General features: G+C 40.1%; 1 protein-coding gene across 3 annotated transcripts; it reads left to right on the forward strand.

The window, feature by feature from the left end:
• The first annotated feature begins 1 nt into the window (after position 1).
• On the forward strand, positions 2 to 19,107 carry spast (spastin). 3 transcript variants are annotated; one of them, XM_062448115.1, is made up of 17 exons: positions 2 to 464; positions 9,912 to 9,995; positions 10,185 to 10,268; positions 11,108 to 11,188; positions 11,438 to 11,622; positions 12,886 to 13,013; positions 13,137 to 13,230; positions 13,446 to 13,520; positions 13,715 to 13,786; positions 14,152 to 14,227; positions 14,920 to 15,011; positions 15,156 to 15,235; positions 15,325 to 15,367; positions 15,486 to 15,565; positions 15,726 to 15,796; positions 15,897 to 15,937; positions 17,824 to 19,107. In XM_062448115.1, the coding sequence occupies exons 1-17, from the start codon at positions 110 to 112 to the stop codon at positions 17,947 to 17,949; spliced, it is 1,767 nt and encodes a 588-aa protein (XP_062304099.1). In that variant the 5' UTR covers positions 2 to 109; the 3' UTR covers positions 17,950 to 19,107. The 3 variants fall into 3 exon arrangements, with proteins under 3 accessions (XP_062304099.1, XP_062304100.1, XP_062304101.1); XM_062448116.1 differs by having other exon boundaries at positions 2 to 455; XM_062448117.1 differs by lacking the exon at positions 11,108 to 11,188 and having other exon boundaries at positions 2 to 455.
• Positions 19,108 to 22,025: the final 2,918 nt, after the last annotated feature.

The following is a 22,025-nucleotide window of genomic DNA, read 5'->3' on the forward strand; positions in this document are numbered from 1 at the left end:
TTGCTTTCCCTTTTGTTGGTGTGCTTGTCCACCAGACCAAATCCTCCGAGCTTAGACCCGTTAGAAACGCGAGACAGTTATGTTATGGATACGATAGTCAGTTGGGTGAATGAGTTCCACGGGAGGAAGAGGCAGAAAAAAGAGAGGCGCTGGATCCACACCAGAAGGAGACACCTGCGATCAGGTGTCGCTACATAGGCGGAACTTGGATTACTTCTCTTACCCGCTACTGGCGTTGTTTGCGTTATTTCGATTCCTCGCTGTGCACTGTGTCGTGCTCTTCGCCTGGTTATGCGAGGGACTTTCTCGAGCTATGGCTACAAGACCAAAAACACAGGCAAATCAGCAAGGGAACAACAAGGTGTGCGAGGACAGCGGTGAGCGGATAAGGAACCACCACAAGCAAGCTTTTGAATACATCTCTGTTGCATTAAGAATAGACGAGGATGACAAAGGTATGTTTTGTGTCCACTCGCAGTTTATATAGCAGTCAGGTTGTCTTGCTAAGCAAGATACAGTTGCCTAGACAGAGGATGGGGGGTGACAGTGGTTGCAGCTAATTCGGAGTGAAGTGTTGAATTTGTTCAAAAAAGCATGCCATGGATCATGTATTTGGGTGTGAAGTTTATTCTTGTTTATGGGGTTTCCAATGACAATGATTCCTGATCAAATTTGACAAAATTGATGCAAGGTCTTTGAGCTTACCAGGGCTCGACAATAACGATGTCCCGGGGCCAGTAAAAAGTAACGTCGGGACAGTTAAACTAGCAACTCACTGGCCCGATCGGGCCACGGCAAATTATTGATTGAAAAAAAAAAAATCGCATTGTAAAAGTTAACATCCTTCATATGTTTTTCTATCTGCTAAATGCATAAATAACTTTGCAGCTTGTGGGGCGCACAGTTGGCAACTCGAGTTGAGTAGTGAGTGACGAGTCGTTGTCAAATTGTAATTCTCTAGTCTCGATACATTTTTTAACAACTGGCGCGAGACAATAAAGTGAAAATGGCAGCAAAGTAGAGCTACGAGCTCAAACGGAAGCAACTTTTTTTTATGGAACTAAGATGCACTGTGTCGTCTGTCCTATGTTCCCGTCTAAAGCAGGCAAAAGTGGATCTTTTTACACACGCACCGACAATTTTCGAAAACAATCCGTGACCAGCCATGCTAGCAGACAGCACCTGGTTTGCGTGACAGCTAAGCGAATGATTGACAATCCATCTTCCAGGCCGTTGACCATGCTGGTCAGGAATTTAAATGCAGATTCCCATCGTGTTATTGCACGACTTATAACAACTGCATATCACGTAATTAAAACGGGCCAGCCGTTCGCCTCGTTTCCCCGGGCTATTGAACTGCAGCAGAAGAATGGTGTCGACTTGGTTACTTAGTATCATACTGATGAAATGCTATGGAAGCTTTTATATATTAGCATTGAGGGACCAGAGGTTTCAGTTTCAGCCTGACAGAGTTGCAGAGATGGCTGTCAGCAGGGAAGAGAGCACATCATGTTTGAGGTTAAAAGTCAATTGTTTTGCTGACTATTACTTTTTTCTTTTTTATCACTAGAAATGTGATTTCATTTTTATTCTTTTGATATCCAGGATGTGTTTAATAAATGGTTAAACATGTTAACAGAATAACATAACTTATAAGTCTTTGGTTTTGTTGTAACAATGATAAATTACAACTTTTGGAGGGGGGGGGGCTTGGGGCCAGTAAGTTTCAAACCCAAATGTTTTTAATGTTGAGCCCTGAACTTCCTTTTCAGCAGTAGCAAAAGTTGCATACTGGCCTGTGCGTCTACCTTATTGAAGCTGACAGTTCACATTGTTGACATAGAAGTGCTGGCTGGCCAGCCCAAAGCCACTGTCTCTTTCACAACACAATCCAGTGGAAGCACCAGTTGGAGTGAAATAGGAGTTGAACTTTAGCGAGACAATGTCAAAAATTGAAATGATTGTACTATTCAAAAGTCACATTCATTTCCAACTGTTAAGCTAGTCTTCCCTCGTCTTGGTGTCAATATTGATTTGTGACAAGATGTCTAGATAGGCTTTTCAGGAACCTTTTGTGATTTAACAATATGATTTAACAATAACCATACCCAGTTAAACTAGGCTAGCAGACATACAGTCAAGTTCATGTGATCCCAATAGATCGATTGACATGGCCTGGGATAATCCAGTGTGACAGTAATTGGTATCGTCACTAGCGTGGAAAATTATGTCTCTCTTCTTGCCCACATGTCATCATGCATGGCTTAACTGACTGAATCAAGTTGGCCTCTCTCTCATTTACAATGAATGTAACCTAGACTATCTCTGGTGCCCTCAATAAAGATTAGAGTTTAGAAACTTCACTGGTTATAATTAAGACAATTAGGTATTCTAACAACTAGTCAATTTATGTTAAACCTTAAGTGCATCAGATTAGCTACATTTGTTTTTAATTCTCTGAAGAAGGCAGGCGAATAATTTGTGAATAGCACATAAAAGCCCTAAAGAGTGTATGCAGTATTTTTCCTGTCAGTATTTTCCAACTGACATGGTGTATGGTGATGCATGTTATTGACTGGAAGCCAGATCATCCTAGTCCTGGAAACCAGGACTGCATGCTCATCATCCCTGCAATTCACCTGAACCGTCAGCTATGACTGTAAAACAAACTTTAGGATTTAAAAGTTTTACCGGCATGTTTATTAAATTAAACCTATTTTCATTGATGTCAGAGTGAAATTGTATCTTTGGCTAGCCTGGCAACACCAGACATAATATCCTCAGTGCCAGTCAGTGGGCATCCAATCTACGTCAGTGTTTACATCAAAGTGTCGACATTTATTGAAGAAGGTTTTCAGCTTTACTGGCTGTTAGTTTATTACAGTTAATTATCAGTCAGTAAGAGCAGCCTTATCTTGTTGGTAAGTAGAATAAGTGGAATCACCTACAGAACCAGCGTCATTTATTTTCACGTCCCACTAAAATCTGACATTCAACCTCTCGCTGGATGTAGCACCAGCAGAGAAATAGCCATGAAATGGCCCAACAAAGGGCTTGATTCACTCAGGCCCTCTGCCTTTTGTGCTCTCTAACTCTGCCTCTAGGAGGACGGGGGAATGCCATATGCAATGTCGGTGCTGAATCCTTTGAAACAAATAGGCTGTGTTAGCAAAGATCTATGCTATGCTACAGAGATCTTACTGAAAGAGAACTGGCTGGAGATTCCCCTACACAAACAATGACTCCTGCACGTTAAACCTCAATATCGACAATGATTGGAAGATTTGTATCTTCCATCACAGACAGTAACCTATAAAACCAACTGGCAATAGGTATTTAATGTGGGGCTTCTCTGAATAATTTATGGTAAAAATTGAGTGGCTGCAGCTGTTATGGTCCCTTTTATGTCTCTAAAGGATCAAATTACTTCTGTCATATAAGATGGATAACAGATTAACTATATAAGGCAACCTTCATAAGAAATATAAAGCACATTGCTGCTTTAAGGGAATTTCCAGTTAGCATGGCTGAATTTAGGATCATGGAATGCCCCCGTCAGAATTTTCAGTCGGGATATTGGAGACTGATTATGATCATTCAGTCACCGAGCACTATAAAAAAAAAATCATATGACTTGTCTGTGCTCCAGGGCCAGGCTCTCAATTACAACTCTTTGCTCTAACTCTTTGCTCTAAGCACAAGTTCAGAGACTGTGAAAGGTTAAGGTCAAAGAGGATTCATTTATTATGCTACAGTAGTTTGATCCTCAAACAGATCTTCAAGTAAGCTGTGCCTTTATTGCCATATGTTTGCTGTTAGGCCGACTTCTTCTTGAGTGACTTTTTGAAAATTGTGTGTTAAGCCTAACCCTTTTACAGATACGGCACCAAAAGCTTATTTTAAATGAAACTATGTAATTATATCAATAGCAAGGCCATAATCATAATATATATTGGGGGGACACACATCCCCCCCAATAAGTGTAGGCTATATATTTACGCCTTGATTTTTTTACATACAAAAGTAGGCCAGTCAACAATAAAATCTCATGATAATATAACTTTAGACTTGAAAAACAATATATTATGGTTAGGGTTTGCCTAGATATAGGCTAGGCTACATATATTTGAATTATTTCGAGAATTGTTAATAAAGACTTGTTTAAAGATTTAAACATTGTGTTATGACCCTTTGATATACATTGCCCTTAAGGTCTTTTAAGCCATCAGTTTTATTTTTTTTTAAGTGTTTTATGGGTGGATTTGGAGCCGCCAGTCAGTCGCTCCAATTTTGCGCACAAACCACTAGAGCAGTATGGAAGCAAATCGTTACCAAAATTCAAATGCCAATGCATTTCCAGAAATGCATTTGCATTTTAAGAATGTGGCTGCATTATTTGACTCATAAATGAAATTAGTAATCAATCATCCTATTTTCATTTTAATTTTCTTCTTCAAGAGTGCTCAATCTTTCACTTAATTAAAATGAAAAAGAAATAGACATTTGAGATTTAATTTTCAAAACATGCCCCAGCAAATAGATACCAAAATTCAATTTGAAATGTAAAATTTGAAAATTAAAATGCATTTCCAGAAATACATTTTCATTTTAAGAATGTGGCTGCAAAATCCTGACCACAATTCAAATTCAAATGCATTTCCAGAAATGCATTTTCATTTTCAAGAACGTGGCTGCAAAATCGTGACCACAATTCAAATTCAAATGCATTTCCAGAAATGCATTTTCATTTTAAGAACGTGGCTGCAAAATCGTGACCACAATTCAAATTCAAATGCATTTCCAGAAATGCATTTTCATTTTAAGAAGGTGGCTGTAAAATCGTGACCACAATTCAAATTCAAATGCATTTGCAGAAATGCAAAATGAACGAAAAAGCATTCTGAGCGGCGCAGCAGAGTGACGTCAGTAGCCGCTCTTCTTCAGCTCCCTGCTGACCGAGCTACCCATCTTGTTCGGTAGGGAGCGGTGTGCACATCTGCATTGCAATTACATTGCAAATGTGCCGGGAAATTGATTGAATTGCCGGGTCTTTAGAGGACGCATCACAGACTGAGCAACTTGATGTCAAACAATGACTAAAACAGTGGCAGAGCTACTATTAATGTGTAAATCTGTGACGGCAGAGTATGCAGCCAAGCTCTCTATGACTTGTTCTACTCGGTCACGGGCATCAGACTCAGATATATTATTAGATTCTACCTGTTCAGCTAATTCTAACAGTGTTTGCACAATTTGAGGGAGCGCCATGGTCTGTGATGCGTCCTCTAAAGCAGCGGTCCCCAACCTTTTTTGCGCCACGGACCGCTTTCATGTAAGACATATTTTCACGGACCGGCAGAACGGACTGGGAGGAAAGATAGGCCCTGGACAGCTGCGCTGCTAATGCATGTACATTCTGGGTTTGATCCTAGTTAGTGACTTCCACACCTAATGCGAGCGCGCGCGGAGAAAAATAGTTTAGCTGATTTGAGCGAAAAATAGTTTTTGGAGTTTTATGTAAAATAAACAGCCGTTTTTTCAATTGACCCATCTTTAAGTTTCTTAGCCTGGTTTTCCATCGTTATATTGTTACTATCTAGCTTTCGATGTGTCAGTCCCACTGTTGTGTGTGACTATAAGCTACGACAGTGACACCCGAAGTGCGTTCCTTATATCCAGTTCAGGCCTATTCCATAATTTTGTTTGATTGCTGTCACGGCAGAAAATCCCGCTTGATGTTGGAAATGGAAGCAGGGTTTTCAGTGCTTTAGTGGCGATCTCAGGATAGCCTTCATCCAAAACACCGATAGAGTTGTTGTCTCAAACAGGCTTCATTGAGTGGTAACTATCACTTGTCATGTGTCAAGAGGAAGAGACGCGCATGATACCGTTCAATAAAGCCCACAAACTTGCTAAAAAATGAGTAAACACACGTCTTTGCAGAGCTTTTTTGCTCAGGGGAAAAGGCCCGCGGAGAAGGAGAGAATCCGGTCATTTTTCAGAATAAAACGTCTTTAAGACTCTGATAATCAATTAAAAGGAAATAATGTTATTAATTCTTTTTTGTGCGGCCCGGTACGAAATGACCCACGGACCGGTACCGGTCCGCGGACCGGTGGGCACCGGTTGGGGAACGCTGCTCTAAAGACCCGGCAATTCAATCAATTTCCCGGCACATTTGCAATGTAATGCAATGCAGATGTGCACACCACTCCCTACCGAACAAGATGGGTAGCTCGGTCAGCAGGGAGCTGAAGAAGAGCGGCTACTGAGGTGACTCTGCTGCGCCGCTCAGAATGCTTTTTCGTTCATTTTGCATTTCTGCAAATGCATTTGAATTTGAATTGTGGTCACGATTTTACAGCCACGTTCTTAAAATGAAAATGCATTTCTGGAAATGCATTTGAATTTGAATTGTGGTCACGATTTTGCAGCCACGTTCTTAAAATGAAAATGCATTTCTGGAAATGCATTTGAATTTGAATTGTGGTCACGATTTTGCAGCCACGTTCTTGAAAATGAAAATGCATTTCTGGAAATGCATTTGAATTTGAATTGTGGTCAGGATTTTGCAGCCACATTCTTAAAATGAAAATGCATTGCTGGAAATGCATTTTAATATTCAAATTTTACATTTCAAATTGAATTTTGGTATCTATTTGCTGGGGCATGTTTTGAAAATTAAATCTCAAATGTCTATTTCTTTTTCATTTTAATTAAGTGAAAGATTGAGCACTCTTGAAGAAGAAAATTAAAATGCAAATAGGATGATTGATTACTAATTTCATTTATGAGTCAAATAATGCAGCCACATTCTTAAAATGCAAATGCATTTCTGGAAATGCATTTGCATTTGAATTTTGGTAACGATTTGCTTCCATAGAGCAGAGACAAATCTAGACGTTGCAATACCATGCTATGCGACAAGTCAAGTTTTGAAAATATGCATTTAGTCTTGTAGCACCAGCAAAAGTCGTTTTTGACTATGGATCCGGCGACATGTTATCTTACACGGTAAAGTTAGCATTGAGCCAGAAGGTCTACAGTTATAAAAAACATCATAAATTGACATGGCTGTTCCATTATGATAGCAGAAACAAAACTTTTATAGGCCCTTTTTCGCATGGACGGACGGCCGACAGCAGAGATGTTGAGGGCCTCCCTTTACTTAAGTAAATAAAACTGCACTTGACATTATATGCATGAAAATAGGACCACCAAAACAATAAAAGCATAATAACCTTTACAATAAAATAAAGAAAAAAACTGTGTTTGGTCTTAAATGTTTTATTTAAATACAAAACCCCACCAACAATATTAATCAAACTATGTAGTCTAACATAAATAAAAGCAATACCAAGCAATAATACAAATATATGTAGACTATATCTAGGCTATATATTAGGCTATAGTTGTTTTTCATATCTACATTGTCATGAGATTTTATTGTTGATTGGGCTACTTCTGTATGTAAAAAAGGAAATAAAGATGTTCTTACACATAGGATACATGCAATTCATAGCCTACAAAATAACGTGACAAAAGTTATTGAGTCTTCCAAAGTTGCTGTAGCTACATGTTATGGTAGACTTCGACGGCTCTGGTTTAGCTCAACACATCATATTGTGTTTTGCATTTGCCTCCACTCAAAGTGATTTGTGCCCAAATTTGGAGTGTATTGTGTTTTGCATTCGTCTCCGCTCAAAGTGGTTTGTGCGCAAAATTGGAGCGACTGACTGGCGGCTCCAAATCCACCCATAAAACACTTAAAAAAAATAAAACTGATGGCTTAAAAGACCTAAAGGGCAATGTATATTGATTCTGATATCAAAGGGTCATAACACACAGTTTAAATCTTTAAACAAGTCTTCTCAAAATAATTCAAATATATGTAGCCTAGCCTATATCTAGGCAAACCCTAACCATAATATATTGTTTTTCAAGTCTAACGTTATATTGTCATGAGATTTTATTGTTGACTGGCCTACTTTTGTATGTAAAAAAATCAAGGCGTAAATATATAGCCTACACTTAAATGCAATTCATACAAAATAACGTGACGAAAGTTATTGAGTCATCCGAAGTTGCTGTAGCTAGCTACATGCTATGGTAGCCTTCGACAGTTCTGGTTTAGCTCAACAGCCTGCTAAACATGGCCGTCCTTCTCAACCATTCAAGTGCTAGCGCCGTCCATGCTAATCAGGGACGGCACTCTGAACAGCATCGCCGTCCATCGCCGTCCATGCAAAGATCAGCAGCCATCGCCATCCGTCTATGGACGTCCATGACGCTCTGAGGGATTTAGCCCCTACTTGCAGCGCCACCTAGCGAATTGGATGACGAAATATACTATTGAGTACGTGTCACTAGATCGCAACAAGATAGGCTATTTGAATGGTTGGTGAGAGGCAAGAAACAATGAAAACTGAGGATTTAGATTATTCAGATATGGATATATTTAAAATATATATACAATAATAAACAATAACAATCGCAGTATCACATCCATTTACCCCTCCACCAAATACAACAGCATCGCCCCATCCAACTCTTCATCATTCCCTCCACCCCATCAACCACTATTGAGAGCAACAGTTTGAAGCATTTCTAGATTTTCGCGACCACCAAAAGACCAAAAAGACTGCGACCAAAGCAGTATTCCCCACAAAGTAAAGTAGCAGATGCGGGAAAATCCAAACAGTGCTTTTTACTGCGTACCTCAGTGTGAAATGTCCGGATGACCTGATATGGAGACCCATGCAAAATCACTCAAAACACTGGTTCGATTCCAGGCTCTGGCAAGAGTATTTAGCTCTAAACTGGTCAATATACACATTTGGCCAAGGACCACCACAACCTTTGCCTGTAAACAGTGATTCTGACTGTCAGAGACCTTTAAATAGCCTGATCAAGTGGGCAAAACTAGCCTGGCTAACAGAGGTCGTTTTCTCAGGAAAATTACGAATGAAACAGGCTCGCTTTGAGAAATGCTAGCCTGGCTATCTTCAGCAGGCTTGTATCTACAAAAAGCAGTTTTTGGTGTAGAATGGAGTGAAATACAACATTGTGAACACACTGCCAGTGAGCGACCCGAGTCTGACTCAGACTGAGTGTCTGAGGCTAGTAACGTCAAAACAATGTAGCCTAGTACCGGGGGACGCAGTCTCACCCAGATTGCAAGTTTTACACAAATCACACAAAAAATCGTACCGCCTGGCTAAATGCAAAATTCCCATATCTCTTGAAAGCTGCCCTCCTCGACCTTTTTGGTGTAAAATTGACCGACTTGTAAGATTATTTACTTTGTGACATGACGCGAACGAGACGTGGCTGCCGCCTACAGTAAGACTATGCGGTCTACGGGCGAGCCGTTCTCACTCAAATAAGACTATCAGGACCCAAATAAAAATTTAGAGTCGACAGATCAATGGAGAATTGCTTTTTCTTCTAAAGGCTGCCCTCCTCAACCTTTTTGGTGCAGAATTCACTGAGATATAAAATTGGAAACTGGAGGCATCTTTTGTAAAACAGTTCCATGTCAGCAATGAGCATACAGATCCGGAAGGGATGAGACCTGTTTCACCGAATACAGAAGTGTTTTCCGCATAAACCCTATTTAATGTCGAGCCGGCCGTAACCTACATTCATTACTGCAGGAAAATATTGATTATCTTGTTCCGGTCCATGGTTATCCAATTCGCTAGGTGGCGCTGTCAGATAAAACGAGGGTCCTAGAACTGCGGTCCTGAAACTGCAGCTCTCCGGCTCTGCAGGTACATGCTACTCCATTAGGCTATATCATAGCTCTCTGTTATACGTGCGCATTTTTGTCTTGATTAGGCCTGTTTGCTGTAACAATAAAACAGGTTTAATGTTCGCCCTGACCTGTGTTTTTTCCACTGTTTCGTTAGGGCACAAGGCGAAGGCCGTCCAATGGTACAAACGGGGTATCACTGAGCTTGAGAGAGGCATCGCAATCGAAATAACGGGAAATGGTGAGTTCAGACTTCACTTATTTCTTTTTTTCCCCACTCAATGGAATTTCCAATGGCATTTGTAAAATACTACTGCAACAAGCATTTCAGTTTCACAGTGATGTGGTTGTGCTTGGTATTCATTACTTAATGACATAATTATAGTTGTATACTTGTTTTGATAAATTTTTCTAACCTTACTTATGTTAGGGGAGCAATTTGAGCGCGATAAACGCCTGCAGGCCAAGATGACTACAAATCTCATTATGGCAAAAGATCGCCTGGAGCTTCTTGGTGAGCAAACCACATTGGGTTATCCCAAAACCGGTCCAAGCACATTTGGCGCCCTAAGCAAATGTGCTAGGACAACAGCACCCACTCATTTTTTGCTGGCTCGAGCAATCTTCCAGTTGGATGCAAAGTTATCTATCTCTGCTGGATGCTTGATTGACGCTGGAATTTAAAACGTTTTTTTATGCTGAAATAATTACGACTTTTCATGTTACCATCTGGTTTGCAAATCAGTCGTAAGAGCCCAAACATAACATTACGCATTGTAGCGGGTCAAGGGGTGTGGGGTATCCACAATAACAAGTTGAATAAGACTTCAGCACACCCAGTCCACTTTCCATGTATCAGCCACTTTAATTCATCACATACATCATTTTATAGGCCATCCCACAAACAATCAACCTCCCAACGAGACACAGCCTGTCTCGTTGAAGCAGGAAGTCCCTATATGGCTCGGGGGTGGATCCAACGGGCGGCCAGATACCTGCCCTCAATCACCACTCCCCTCACCTCTCCCTGCCGTCTGCCACAGTGTTTTCAATCAAATGGGGACAAAGTGCAAATAAAATAAACCACCCTTCTCCCATTGAAATATATTCGTCCTTGTCTGCATGTCCTAAAACAGTTTCATGCATGGCATGATATCTTATATCCAGCTCAAACTGTGTTGTTCACACTGTCACTGCATGGTACATGCAAAACTGGATTTTATAAATGTATTTTATGCCACAAGTCCACATCAGTATCCTATCCTTCTCTTCTCTTGTGTTGAGTTTTGAGTCTTAGATTTCCCTGCCCCAATATCGGTTTCTCTTTGTTGTCATTTTGTGTTTGTTATTTAGCAAAGCTTTCAGGGCCAGCTCAGAGAGCCACTTATACAGAGAGTACAAACCAATCGTACCATAATGGCCATCTACACTCAGGTGGGTGCATCCACAACCTTGCTGTTCGATACTCTGCCCAATTATAGTTCCCTCAGAGGGGTTCTTGCTAAGTTTTATAATTTACAGTTTTAAAAGGGGCCTTACTATCAATATTTGGGAGAAGCTTTAATACCACCAGTGGTACGTTTGAGGTTTTTCCAAATTGGACAAAAAGTACTTTTGTTAAAAAATGTATAATAATATGCATATAAATGTTTTTACTAGCCACAAACTCTCTGATTTTGACAGTTAGTGGCACTGTTCCCAAAAAGAGGGACTCCCTGACACACTCCAGTCACTCCCTTCCACGACCAAAGCACACACAGAAACCCTCCTCTTCGGGTGGGTACAGCAGTCACCAGCGATCTCCCAGCTTTAGCGGGCTGTCCAGCACCCACACACACCAACCTGCCCCCCAGCCCAACATCAATAAGGTGAGATCTAGACAAATATCATATATACACTGATTAACCAAAACATTATGACCACTCACAGGTGAATATATTAAAATTGACCATTTCCAAAAAAGGGCATTTTTCAAGGTCTGGGCAGATTAGATGGTAGGCGAACAATCAGTTCTCGTTGTAAACCTGTTGGATGCAGGAGATGTAACAGAGCGACCTTGATAAGGGTCAAACTGTTCTGGACAGATGACATCTTTGAAACAGGGTTGTGGAGTGCTCCTAGTCAGTAGTGGGGAGTACCTACTGACAGGGGTCAAAGGAAGGACAAACCACAAACCGGCGACAGGCTTTTTTGATGCCCAATACTCATCAATCCACAAGGACCACCCTGTCTGGTCCAAAGCAACAACATGTCTACTGTGGCACAAGTCACAGAATGTTTATATGATGGTTACGGGGAAAATAAATTGCATTGCACCCTGCTGCTTATGGGGCTATGTAGCTGCAGACCCCGGTCAGAGTTCCCATGATGCCTGTACACTATCAGAAACACCTATAATGGACATCGGAACTGGACCTTGGACCAGTGGAAGAAGGTCTTTTAACTTGGGATTTGACGTCACCAGGATGCACTGTGGGAAGACGGTACCCTATCCTGCCATTCATGTGGACAACTTGCATATAGATGCTACGTACCTAAACATCATTGCAGACCAGGTACACCCCTTCCTGGCAATAGTATTCCCTGATGGCAGTGGCCTCATTCAGCAGGATTATGCACCCTGCCACACTGCAGACATTGTTTGGGAACGTGATGAAGTGTCCCGACTGCATCTGTGGGACGTGCTGGACAGACATGTCTGATCCATGATGGCTCCAACTCGCAAATTAAAGCACTGTAAGGATCTGCTGCTGATGTTTTGGTGCCAGATACCACAGGACACCTCAAGGGGTCTTATAGACTCCATGCCTCAGCTGTTCATATTGTTGTTTTGGCAGCACATGGAGAACCAACAGCATATTGCGCAGGTGGTCATAATGTTTTGGCTCATCAATGGATACCGTTATATACAGTGACATTAGGACTTTGAGCCACACTCAGTGTGCTACACAAACCTGTATGTGTCACTAGACAGCTACAACGTATGTGAATCAGACTTTATTAACAGGTTAAGGTTGTTGACCATTTTAGCACAACACTGTACTGTCAGTCGGGTAAGTGTGATATTTACTGTTTGACTACATCATAATAATGTTAATAACCTCAAATGGGAATTAAAAAAACTAAAACAGGGTAAAGCCAGCAACCGACAAAACTTCAAACCCCCCACAACCACTCTGCAGAAAAAGAAGGACACGAAGAACCTGAAGAATGTGGACAGCAAGCTCGCTAACCTCATCCTCAATGAGATAGTGGACAGGTGAGATGTCAAGGACCTCACGATGTTAAGCCAAACTGCAGTCATGGTACCTTTTTGATATCAGTAGCTTCAAATTCAATTGGTCTTACCTGCTTGTGGACCGTTTTCTTCTGTATGGTCCAGTGGCTCGGTTGTGAAGTTTGAAGATGTAGCTGGCCAGGATTTGGCTAAGCAGGCCCTGCAGGAGATAGTCATTCTGCCCACACTGAGGCCGGAGGTATGCTACCACACAGCTTTTAGGGTATTATAGTCTTTCTGCTGTTCCCCAAAGCCTTTATGGGAATAGTTAAAAATGTCTAAAAGCAGGGGTTGCGTACTTTAAATCAATTGAAACCGCTTTTATCTGCATATTTATTTGTAAAGCACATAGAATTGAACAAAATCACTTAATGTCAGGTTAAGAGTAAGTGTTTATCAGTTGTTCTGGGACAGTTGTTTACAGGGCTACGGACCCCAGCACGAGGCCTCCTCCTTTTCGGCCCTCCGGGCAATGGAAAAACCATGTTGGTGAGTCGGTGCTTTCCATTTTGCTCTTTAACCCCGACTGTATATGCATCCTGATGAATACTCTACCTCTCACCCCACAACAAGAGTGGTGTGGTATATTAGATATGAAAGACAAATTGTTTAAAATATCTAGATACTGTGCCTCTTCAGTGTCTGACATAGAACTTGTGATTTCTATTTTGCTCATCCCCCAGGCGAAGGCAGTGGCCATGGAATCCAACGCAACCTTTTTCAACATAAGTGCCGCCAGCCTGACCTCAAAATACGTGAGTGCATCAGCGCTGTATCTTCTGCAATCGATCTTTCTATTTACAGCCTGGAAGTTATCTTTTTTGTATGCTTTGATTCAACTTCTGTTTAGCTTCCTCTGCTTATTATTCCCACGTCTGTCCAGATGTGATATTTAATATGTATTTGCAATATAAATAATAAAATAATAATTGTTTGAGCAGAGAACCACCACCTCTTTAGTTCATTTAGATAATAATGTAATATCACTTTGCAGGTGCATGTATAAAGCTCAACAGTTATGCCTACATAGTTTTATCATTGATATGCATTATGAATGAGTACAGTTATTGAATAATATGTGGTATTATCTTTTCTACTTCTTCTTGTTCTTTCCTTTTAGGTAGGGGAGGGAGAGAAGCTCGTCCGAGCTCTGTTTGCTGTGGCTAGAGAACTGCAGCCCTCTATAATCTTTATTGGTACATACATTTGATAGTTATGGGGGGAAACCAAGACAAATATATCATTTCCAGCATGAGCCGAGAAGAATATATTTTCTTACATTCCCTAACAATTAATAACTTTGATCCCTGAAAAAAACAACACACATGACTCCACCATCAATAATTAATCCAACCAGTGTGTACATTTAGCCTATTCACATTTTTTCCACTTAGTAGATGCTTTTATCCACAGCAACGTACAAGTAATGCATGTTCAAAGTACAGCAGAAGATCAAGAATCGTGCATAGAGAGAAAAGTGCATAGCTCTAGCATGGCATCATCACCAGAGCAATTTGCAATGTGTATTTGTCTGAAACCTCTCAGTTCATTTTCGATATCCATGGGGCGTTGTTATCGGACGCAGACAAATGCCTTTGGACGCAATTCTATAGAATTGGATAGATACGATCAATCAATCAACTAAACGTCATCTTGGTTGTTTACGACTATGTATAGTCATTGTATTAACCCTGCCCCATATCAGATCACCTATTGTGATTGGCCCGAGACTTTTCATGCCGGAGGGAAATCTGTTTAAATTGGAGGGTGGCCAGATACATTTGCCAGAGCAAAATCATTTAATTGGTATGGCATTTGGATTGCTTTTAGCATACTATGTACTGAGATAAATGTGATTGTGACTCCTGAGTGTGACCTGCTGCCACAGATGAAATTGACAGTCTGCTCTGCGAGAGAAGAGAGGGGGAGCACGATGCCAGCAGACGACTGAAAACAGAGTTCTTGATTGAATTTGATGGGGTATGCCATATTTTGAATAAGCAATCATGTACATAATGGTGTATTATCTAGCATGGAAATATAGTTTGATTATTATTTATTTTTTGTAGGGTAACTTTTAGCTGTCGAACGTGTGTATGTGAGTGTCTGCGTGCTTGTGTCTAGGTGCAGTCTGGGGGTGACGAAAGGGTGTTGGTGATGGGTGCTACCAACAGGCCTCAGGAACTGGATGAGGCTGTTCTCAGGTAGAGTGACATTGCCCCAGTTTGCGTTTAGATGGAGCTCTCAGCCAGTGAATGGTGACAAGTTCTCAAAAGCGATCATGTCTCCACAGGCGATTCGCAAAACGGGTGTACGTGGCTTTACCGACAAATGAGGTATGTCTAGAAACACCAGCAGTGCCATTTACAAATGCACTAATTCATTTCATGTACCATCCTGCTCAAATAATGTTTCTGTCTTTGCAAAACATCTGTGCTTGTGCCCCAATACCAGACCCGGTTTAAACTTCTAAAGAACCTCCTGGGAAAGCATGGCAACCCGCTGACTCAGAAAGAACTCTCCCAGTTGGCGAGGTTAGGGTCTCAAACCCCCCCCCCCCCAAAAAACTGGCAACTTTGTCCAACTTTGTTTGTCTGGGTCCTACAACATACGCAGTGTGGATGATGTTGATTATATTTTTACTTGAAACAAGTATATACATGTTCTGTGTCTCCATCTCTCCGCTCCTTTCAGAATGACGGAGGGTTACTCTGGCAGTGACCTGACATCACTAGCTAAGGATGCCTCCCTCGGCCCCATTCGAGGTGAGCAGCCAATCATGTTTCTGTTTGAATTTAACATTAATTCTGTCGTTATATGGACTCATTAGCTTACATTTGAAGTTGAACGTGTGTTTGCTAACAGAGCTGCGACCAGAGCAAGTTCGAAACATGGCGGCAAACGAGGTACGTTCCACCAGTCGTTGCACGTTAACCATTTTGGGACTGCAAATTTCTGAACTGTGCTGGGGTCTCATTTATAAACGTTGCGTACGCACAAAACGGGGATGAAAATGTGCGTGCGCCACTTCCCACGCAAAGGTTGTGATTTTTAAAAAACAAACTTGACCGGAGAATGTGCGGTCCTCCACGCAAACTCTGACCCATGCGTAGGCCTACGCACATTTTGGAGACAGTGGAAATTGGCGACGCAGATAACTGTACTGTAGTCAGACTGCAGAAAGTAAATGTGGGAAGAACGATTACTCTGAATATTTATACATTTTGTTTTCCTCACACACGTTTCTTTTCACTCCATTTCATCATTATCATGAAGATTAAATCCAGCAGTGTTATTTGCACTTGTACTGAGTGATAATTGTTCTATAAACACCTTGTACAATCCAACTCAAATTTTAAATCAAAATTCAGCGCTGTCTCACCATCAGATTGTCCACTACAGGAGTGCAGGAGGGGGAGATGCCCGCCTGCATGGAATACATGATAACATCACATATCCTACCTTTAGATAACTGCAGAACACAATGTATGACTAAATATATTTCTTTAATACTGTGCATATATCATGTCAAAAACCAGAAATACAGTCGTTAAGCTCCCATGCAATCGCTATACTCTACGTCCTCGTTATCAGTCCAAACATTAATAGACTACTGTTCATAACAAAACGCTTTTGTTTTCAAATTGTATCTCGACTCGGGGTATCACTGGCACAGTTGACCCCACTGGCACAGTTTTTTTTATTGGTGATCCACCGGCCCCCAAATAATGTGGTTTTCGGGCCTCTGTCGGGGAAATAATAATCTAAGTTTTTAACCAATATCAAAATGTAAAACAGCACGGAAACGGCAGCAAAGTATGATGCAAAGTGTTTATTCGAATCTAACACAAAGGATTGATTCCAACAAACGTGAGTAGACCCCGGAGTCTGACTGGAATTTTTCTCTGGACATTCGCTTATATATTTACTCTCCGTTATTTTGTGATATTTTGTCATTGGTGCATTATAGTTGGTCACAGATGCATTTATGTATTCACACCCGGGTGGTCAATTGTCACAGAATTTTAATTGCCAGTACGTTTCCTATGTTCTCCCCCTTCCAGGGCCTTCATGAGGCCTGAAACACAGCTGCTCAGGGCTACTGAGTTTAAGGTCATAAATCTGTCCCATGATATCTGGGCCTTGTAGTTCTTGATATCTGGGCCTTGTAGTTTTTCATGGGAGAAGCCTACACACTTCTCTCGCACTCAAACCCTATTTATCCAGATTTCCACATTTTGGCCTTTATATCTTCTACGTTTTAGTGGTAATACTAATCAGTCAACAGCTTTGCATCTGGTTTTCAGTAATATAGCATATAAAAGTAATAAAGGTGATTAAGAGGTTCATTTTCAATCATATAATCATTTCTCCATCTTCATAATTGCAGCAGTGTGATGTTTTTTCCACAACACCTCCACCAATAGGCTAACAGTGTCTGAGAAGTTGCGCTTTTTAGTTTTTTCCCACCGGTCACCATGATTCACCGTAAAGAACAATTGCATGCCAGGGTCATTAATATACTGGATTATCATTCATGAGGTGCTTTGCATTGACCATTTATGGTTAAAAATGGGCGTGTTCAGGGCGGGGTAAAATGCTGATTCGCGTAGGCACACTTGTGGGTAATCTGTGATTTATAAAGGGAACATTGCTAACAGGTGTGCGTACGCACGTTTTTGGGGCGTACGCCATTTTAGGCGTACGTACACTTTTAGTAAGAATCCTACACACAGTTTTATAAATGAGACCCCTGATGTCCGTAATTGATACTCTCCATGTACTGCTGTAGGTGCGGGGCATCATCTTCTGTGACTTTGTGGAGTCCTTGAAGAAGATCAAGCGGAGTGTTGGCCCCCAGTCACTGGACCTGTACGTGCGCTGGAACAAGAACTACGGGGACACCACAGCTGTATGACACACACCCTCTAACACACACCGACTGACATACATACTTTCTTTGGTGATAAAAAAAACATGACCTAAATATGGTTTGGACAATTGGACAGTCATTTTTATAACTTGAAGCAATTTTTCACCCATTTCACACTAAAAAGTTCATTTTACTGAGACGTTTGTACATAGCATATGTGCATGACGTCACTGTAGGCCATACTTCATGCATGATATAGAATGGGATCTGTGCCTTAGGTTTTTTACAAAAAACAGGTGCTTCCCTTTTCTCCTAGTTCCACAGCAATTCTGTACAGGACTTGAAACTCCACACTGCCTGTTCTGAGACGTAAAAATACTGTGTTATTTGAAGCTATTAAAGTTGACATTTAATTTCCTCTGAATAAACCAGGGGAAACTTAAGTAGCGTATTTTTCAGATGTCAAAGCAATAATTCAGGGCTTTTGTAATGCACTCGTGTATATATATATATATATATATATATATATATATATATAAAACTTTATGCCAGATTTTTCCTTCCTCCCACTTTTTGAGTAATACATTTCTTTCTATAGTAGTTTTGACTGTAAATAATTCTTGCTTCTTAATGTTAAACAACTACCGTATTGTATGAAACTCTAAACGTCCGTTTTAGTTTCTTTGATTAACATGCTACCCTTTTTTGTAATGCTTGCAATGCTTATAGTCATAGAGCACTTGTTTATGCTAGAACCGGCTCTTAAAACATCTGAATGTTACATTTGGACCTCATGATCGAAGACTGTTCATTATAGGAGATGCTGTAGTTCAACTCTGAGCCACAAGAAGGCATCAAGCTCCGTATTTGTCAGTGTCACCTAATAAGGGGATGATTCATCTTTCAAAGCATTTTACAGACATTATGACTTATGTATTGGCCTATCCATTTTGAGGTCTTAATTAATGATTGTAAGTAGATTTCATCTCTGTTTTATGAATGCACAACAGCAATATTTAATTCATGCATGTCTGCAAATGAATCATCTGTGTTTTAAGTAGAAGATGAGTGCAGATACATTGTCTGTTAAACCAAGTTCCTTGTTTTTCAAAGGAAAGCTTAAATGAAAAAAGCTGTATATCTGACTTAAAAGAAGCGTATGTGTGCAAGTTTTGAATTTAATTAAATGTTTTTGGTGAGTCACTGTTGGCCATGCTGATACTTGCAGAAACGGTCAGAAATTAATCTACTCTTGATTTTTTAAGACCAAAACTTCCGACTTGGATGTAGCTTAATTTGATGTAATTGAGATCTATATGACATGTAGTTGAGATCTATGAATCACTCTTTTCCAACCAATCCAACTACATACTTTTCTACAGAATGGAAACTTAGTTAATGCAGAATACTGTATATCTGACAATTCATTATATTCACCAGAAAATGACTGTATAAGACAGCAGAGTGTCAGGAATAAGAAAGATAAGTGCCCAGTGCCCAGTAATTTACAATAACATGGCAGTACAAGCAATGCAACTAACTTCCGGCGTGTTCTGGTAGCAGGACCGGCCCGGTCCAATAAACAAACTAAACATTTCTTTAGGGCCCCCCGATTATTTTTGTTGTTGTAAAAAACACCAATCAAAAGGGCCCCCTACACTATTTTGGTTTTGGGCCCCCAAAACCCTAGAGCCGGCCCTGTCTGGCAGACTGTGTTATCAGGAAAGAGCTCAGGTGTCCCTTACATCCCCAGCCCTGGAGGTGTAAGGGAGGCTTGCTTCTCCCATTCTTACGAAAGAACAGATACTTAACACTGTGTTCAAGTGAAGGGAAGGGTATGTGTATATAAAACAGAATTGGTAGTCACTTGCTGTCAGTATTAAATATAAATATGAATTATGAAAAGAGGTCTGATAATTTTCATATAAAAAATGATATATAAAGATGATCAAAATATATTTTTGCATGTACTGGAATAACTACAACTACATTGCATTAGTGTTAATAAGAGGATCATAAACATGTTCATTGTTAAATGCGTGTCATTCATTTGAATGGAGGACTCAATGGATATTTGCCTCCTTACATTTTACGAGTATTTGCTTTAATACATTTCGTGGTCGTGTTTATTACAGGCCTGTGACGGCCAAAGAGATTGTATTTTAATGTCAGAACAATTGATTTATTGATTGCTTTCAGGATGTGAAGTTTATTTCAGCAAATATGACAAAAAGTGCTTCTCAAAAACATTACCTACCCTGCCATTAAAGGAGTATGAACTGCAAAACCGGAGAGATGTTGCATGGTTAGTAGTCAGTTATTTGCAGGTATAGAGGGTAAAGACTAGGCCTAGTGTTTGAAAAAAGTTCTTTTGTTCTCAATTAGCAGAATGCTAACTCTAGCCATTCAACCTCCTATGAGGAACCCCAAACCCGAAATGTTCACAGTTACTGTCCCTGCCTATTTTGCTAGAACATGCAAATCCGTTTTGCTCCACAAATTTAGGTTTGACCACATTTGAATACATTTCTTATGTTTATATTGGCAAATACATCAATTGAATTGAGTTTAACAAACTTACCTTAAAAGCAATTTTTAATCCTTTACTAAGCTTTTATTTTTGCTTTATTACAATTTCTACATACTCTATTATGCAGTTATTAACAGTTAAATATGCACTGAATAACATTAACTATGCTTTTCGGGGGTATCTGCTCTACAGTAAGAACAATGCTTATTAACGTTGATAAATCCTTTATTATGCATTTGTCAACAGCTAAAATGATTTTCGCAACTTCCCCATCAGGAATCAGAACTACATGTTGTCAACGTTGATATAATATAACAAAAATTTACATATACAATGTTTTAGCAGTGAAGCACATAAACACACTTTAACACCGGTCTTTAAACGTTTTACTTCCCATCATTTTCACGTAAATGGCAGTCACATGTGGCTCCAAACAAACAAAGAACAATGCAACAATCGTGACACACAAACTGTGTAACGTGATGTACCAATTAGCACCTAGCTAGGATGGTGATTCAGCGTTTTGATGAATAGCCCTAATTAGAATATTTAGTTTACACAAATGGCTTCTGACAAACACTAATACTTTGGATTAATCTTGCATCACAAAAACTACTACATTACTGTGGAAAACATTACTGTGGAAATGACATTCACTCAGACATAACACACAAACATACCCCTTCCAAGACTTCCCAAACAATTGAAGTCAAAAGGTGTGTCCAACCTATGAACGCCCTATCATCTACAAAACCGGGACCATTAACAGAATGTATTAACATAAATTCACAAAAGTTCCCAAATTATTTATAAAATATATATGAAAATCATTGTAGGCTCGTCAAAGGAGTAAGAGGAGAATCATCCTCAGTGAAGTTTAATAAAAAAATGTTTGACAAATACACATTGTTTTAACAAATCGCCTCGATTTGTTAAAACGATTTGTTTGTAAACCTCGACCTACGGTCTCGGTTAACAAACATTTTAACAAATCTCGGTTTACAAAGGCGTTTGCAGACCTGTCGAGGAGTAAACATTTGGTTTCTTATGGAACGCCGATTGTGCCAAAACGTCTGAATTCTGTACACGGCCGTTTTTGACGTCTGTACACGTTTTGACGTCTGTACACGGCCGTTTTTGACGTCTGTACACGTTTAAAATTGGGTGCTACCACTTCATTTCTTTCTGAGGGGAAACCAGATAACGATCATTGCAAGAGAGAAAACCTGTCCACACTCAACCAATCTTGATTCAATTAAGGTTAAGAAATAGGCTAATATAAATTGGCAGTGACATTATCAACTGTAGGCTATTTTGTAAGCTACTGAAAAAATAATTACGTTTGTATACTATATCATATTCACATTTCGAAAAAGGTATACATTTAAGTTTGTTAAAATGCCCACTAGATGGCAGTGTGAGTGCACAAATAGTAAGGGCAGAGCCTCTGGTCAATGTGATGGGTATACCCAAGGATACATTTTGGCACAACAGCAAGCAAAATAACATTACAATAAAACAGGTTGGGAATACACAGGGTTGAAGACAGCTGGACAGTACACAGAGTACTCAAGAGTATTCAAGAAATAAA

Source organism: Osmerus eperlanus, chromosome 22, assembly GCF_963692335.1.
Source record: "Osmerus eperlanus chromosome 22, fOsmEpe2.1, whole genome shotgun sequence".
In the NCBI taxonomy this organism is placed as follows: domain Eukaryota; kingdom Metazoa; phylum Chordata; class Actinopteri; order Osmeriformes; family Osmeridae; genus Osmerus; species Osmerus eperlanus.

Coding starts and splice junctions, on each gene's coding strand:
- spast (XM_062448115.1), top strand. CDS start 110: ATGAGTTCCACGGGAGGAAGAGGCAGAAAAAAGAGAGGCGCTGGATCC. Junction 13,014..13,136: donor CTCAATGAGATAGTGGACAG/GTGAGATGTCAA, acceptor TGTATGGTCCAG/TGGCTCGGTTGTGAAGTTTG. Junction 13,231..13,445: donor TGCCCACACTGAGGCCGGAG/GTATGCTACCAC, acceptor GTTCTGGGACAG/TTGTTTACAGGGCTACGGAC.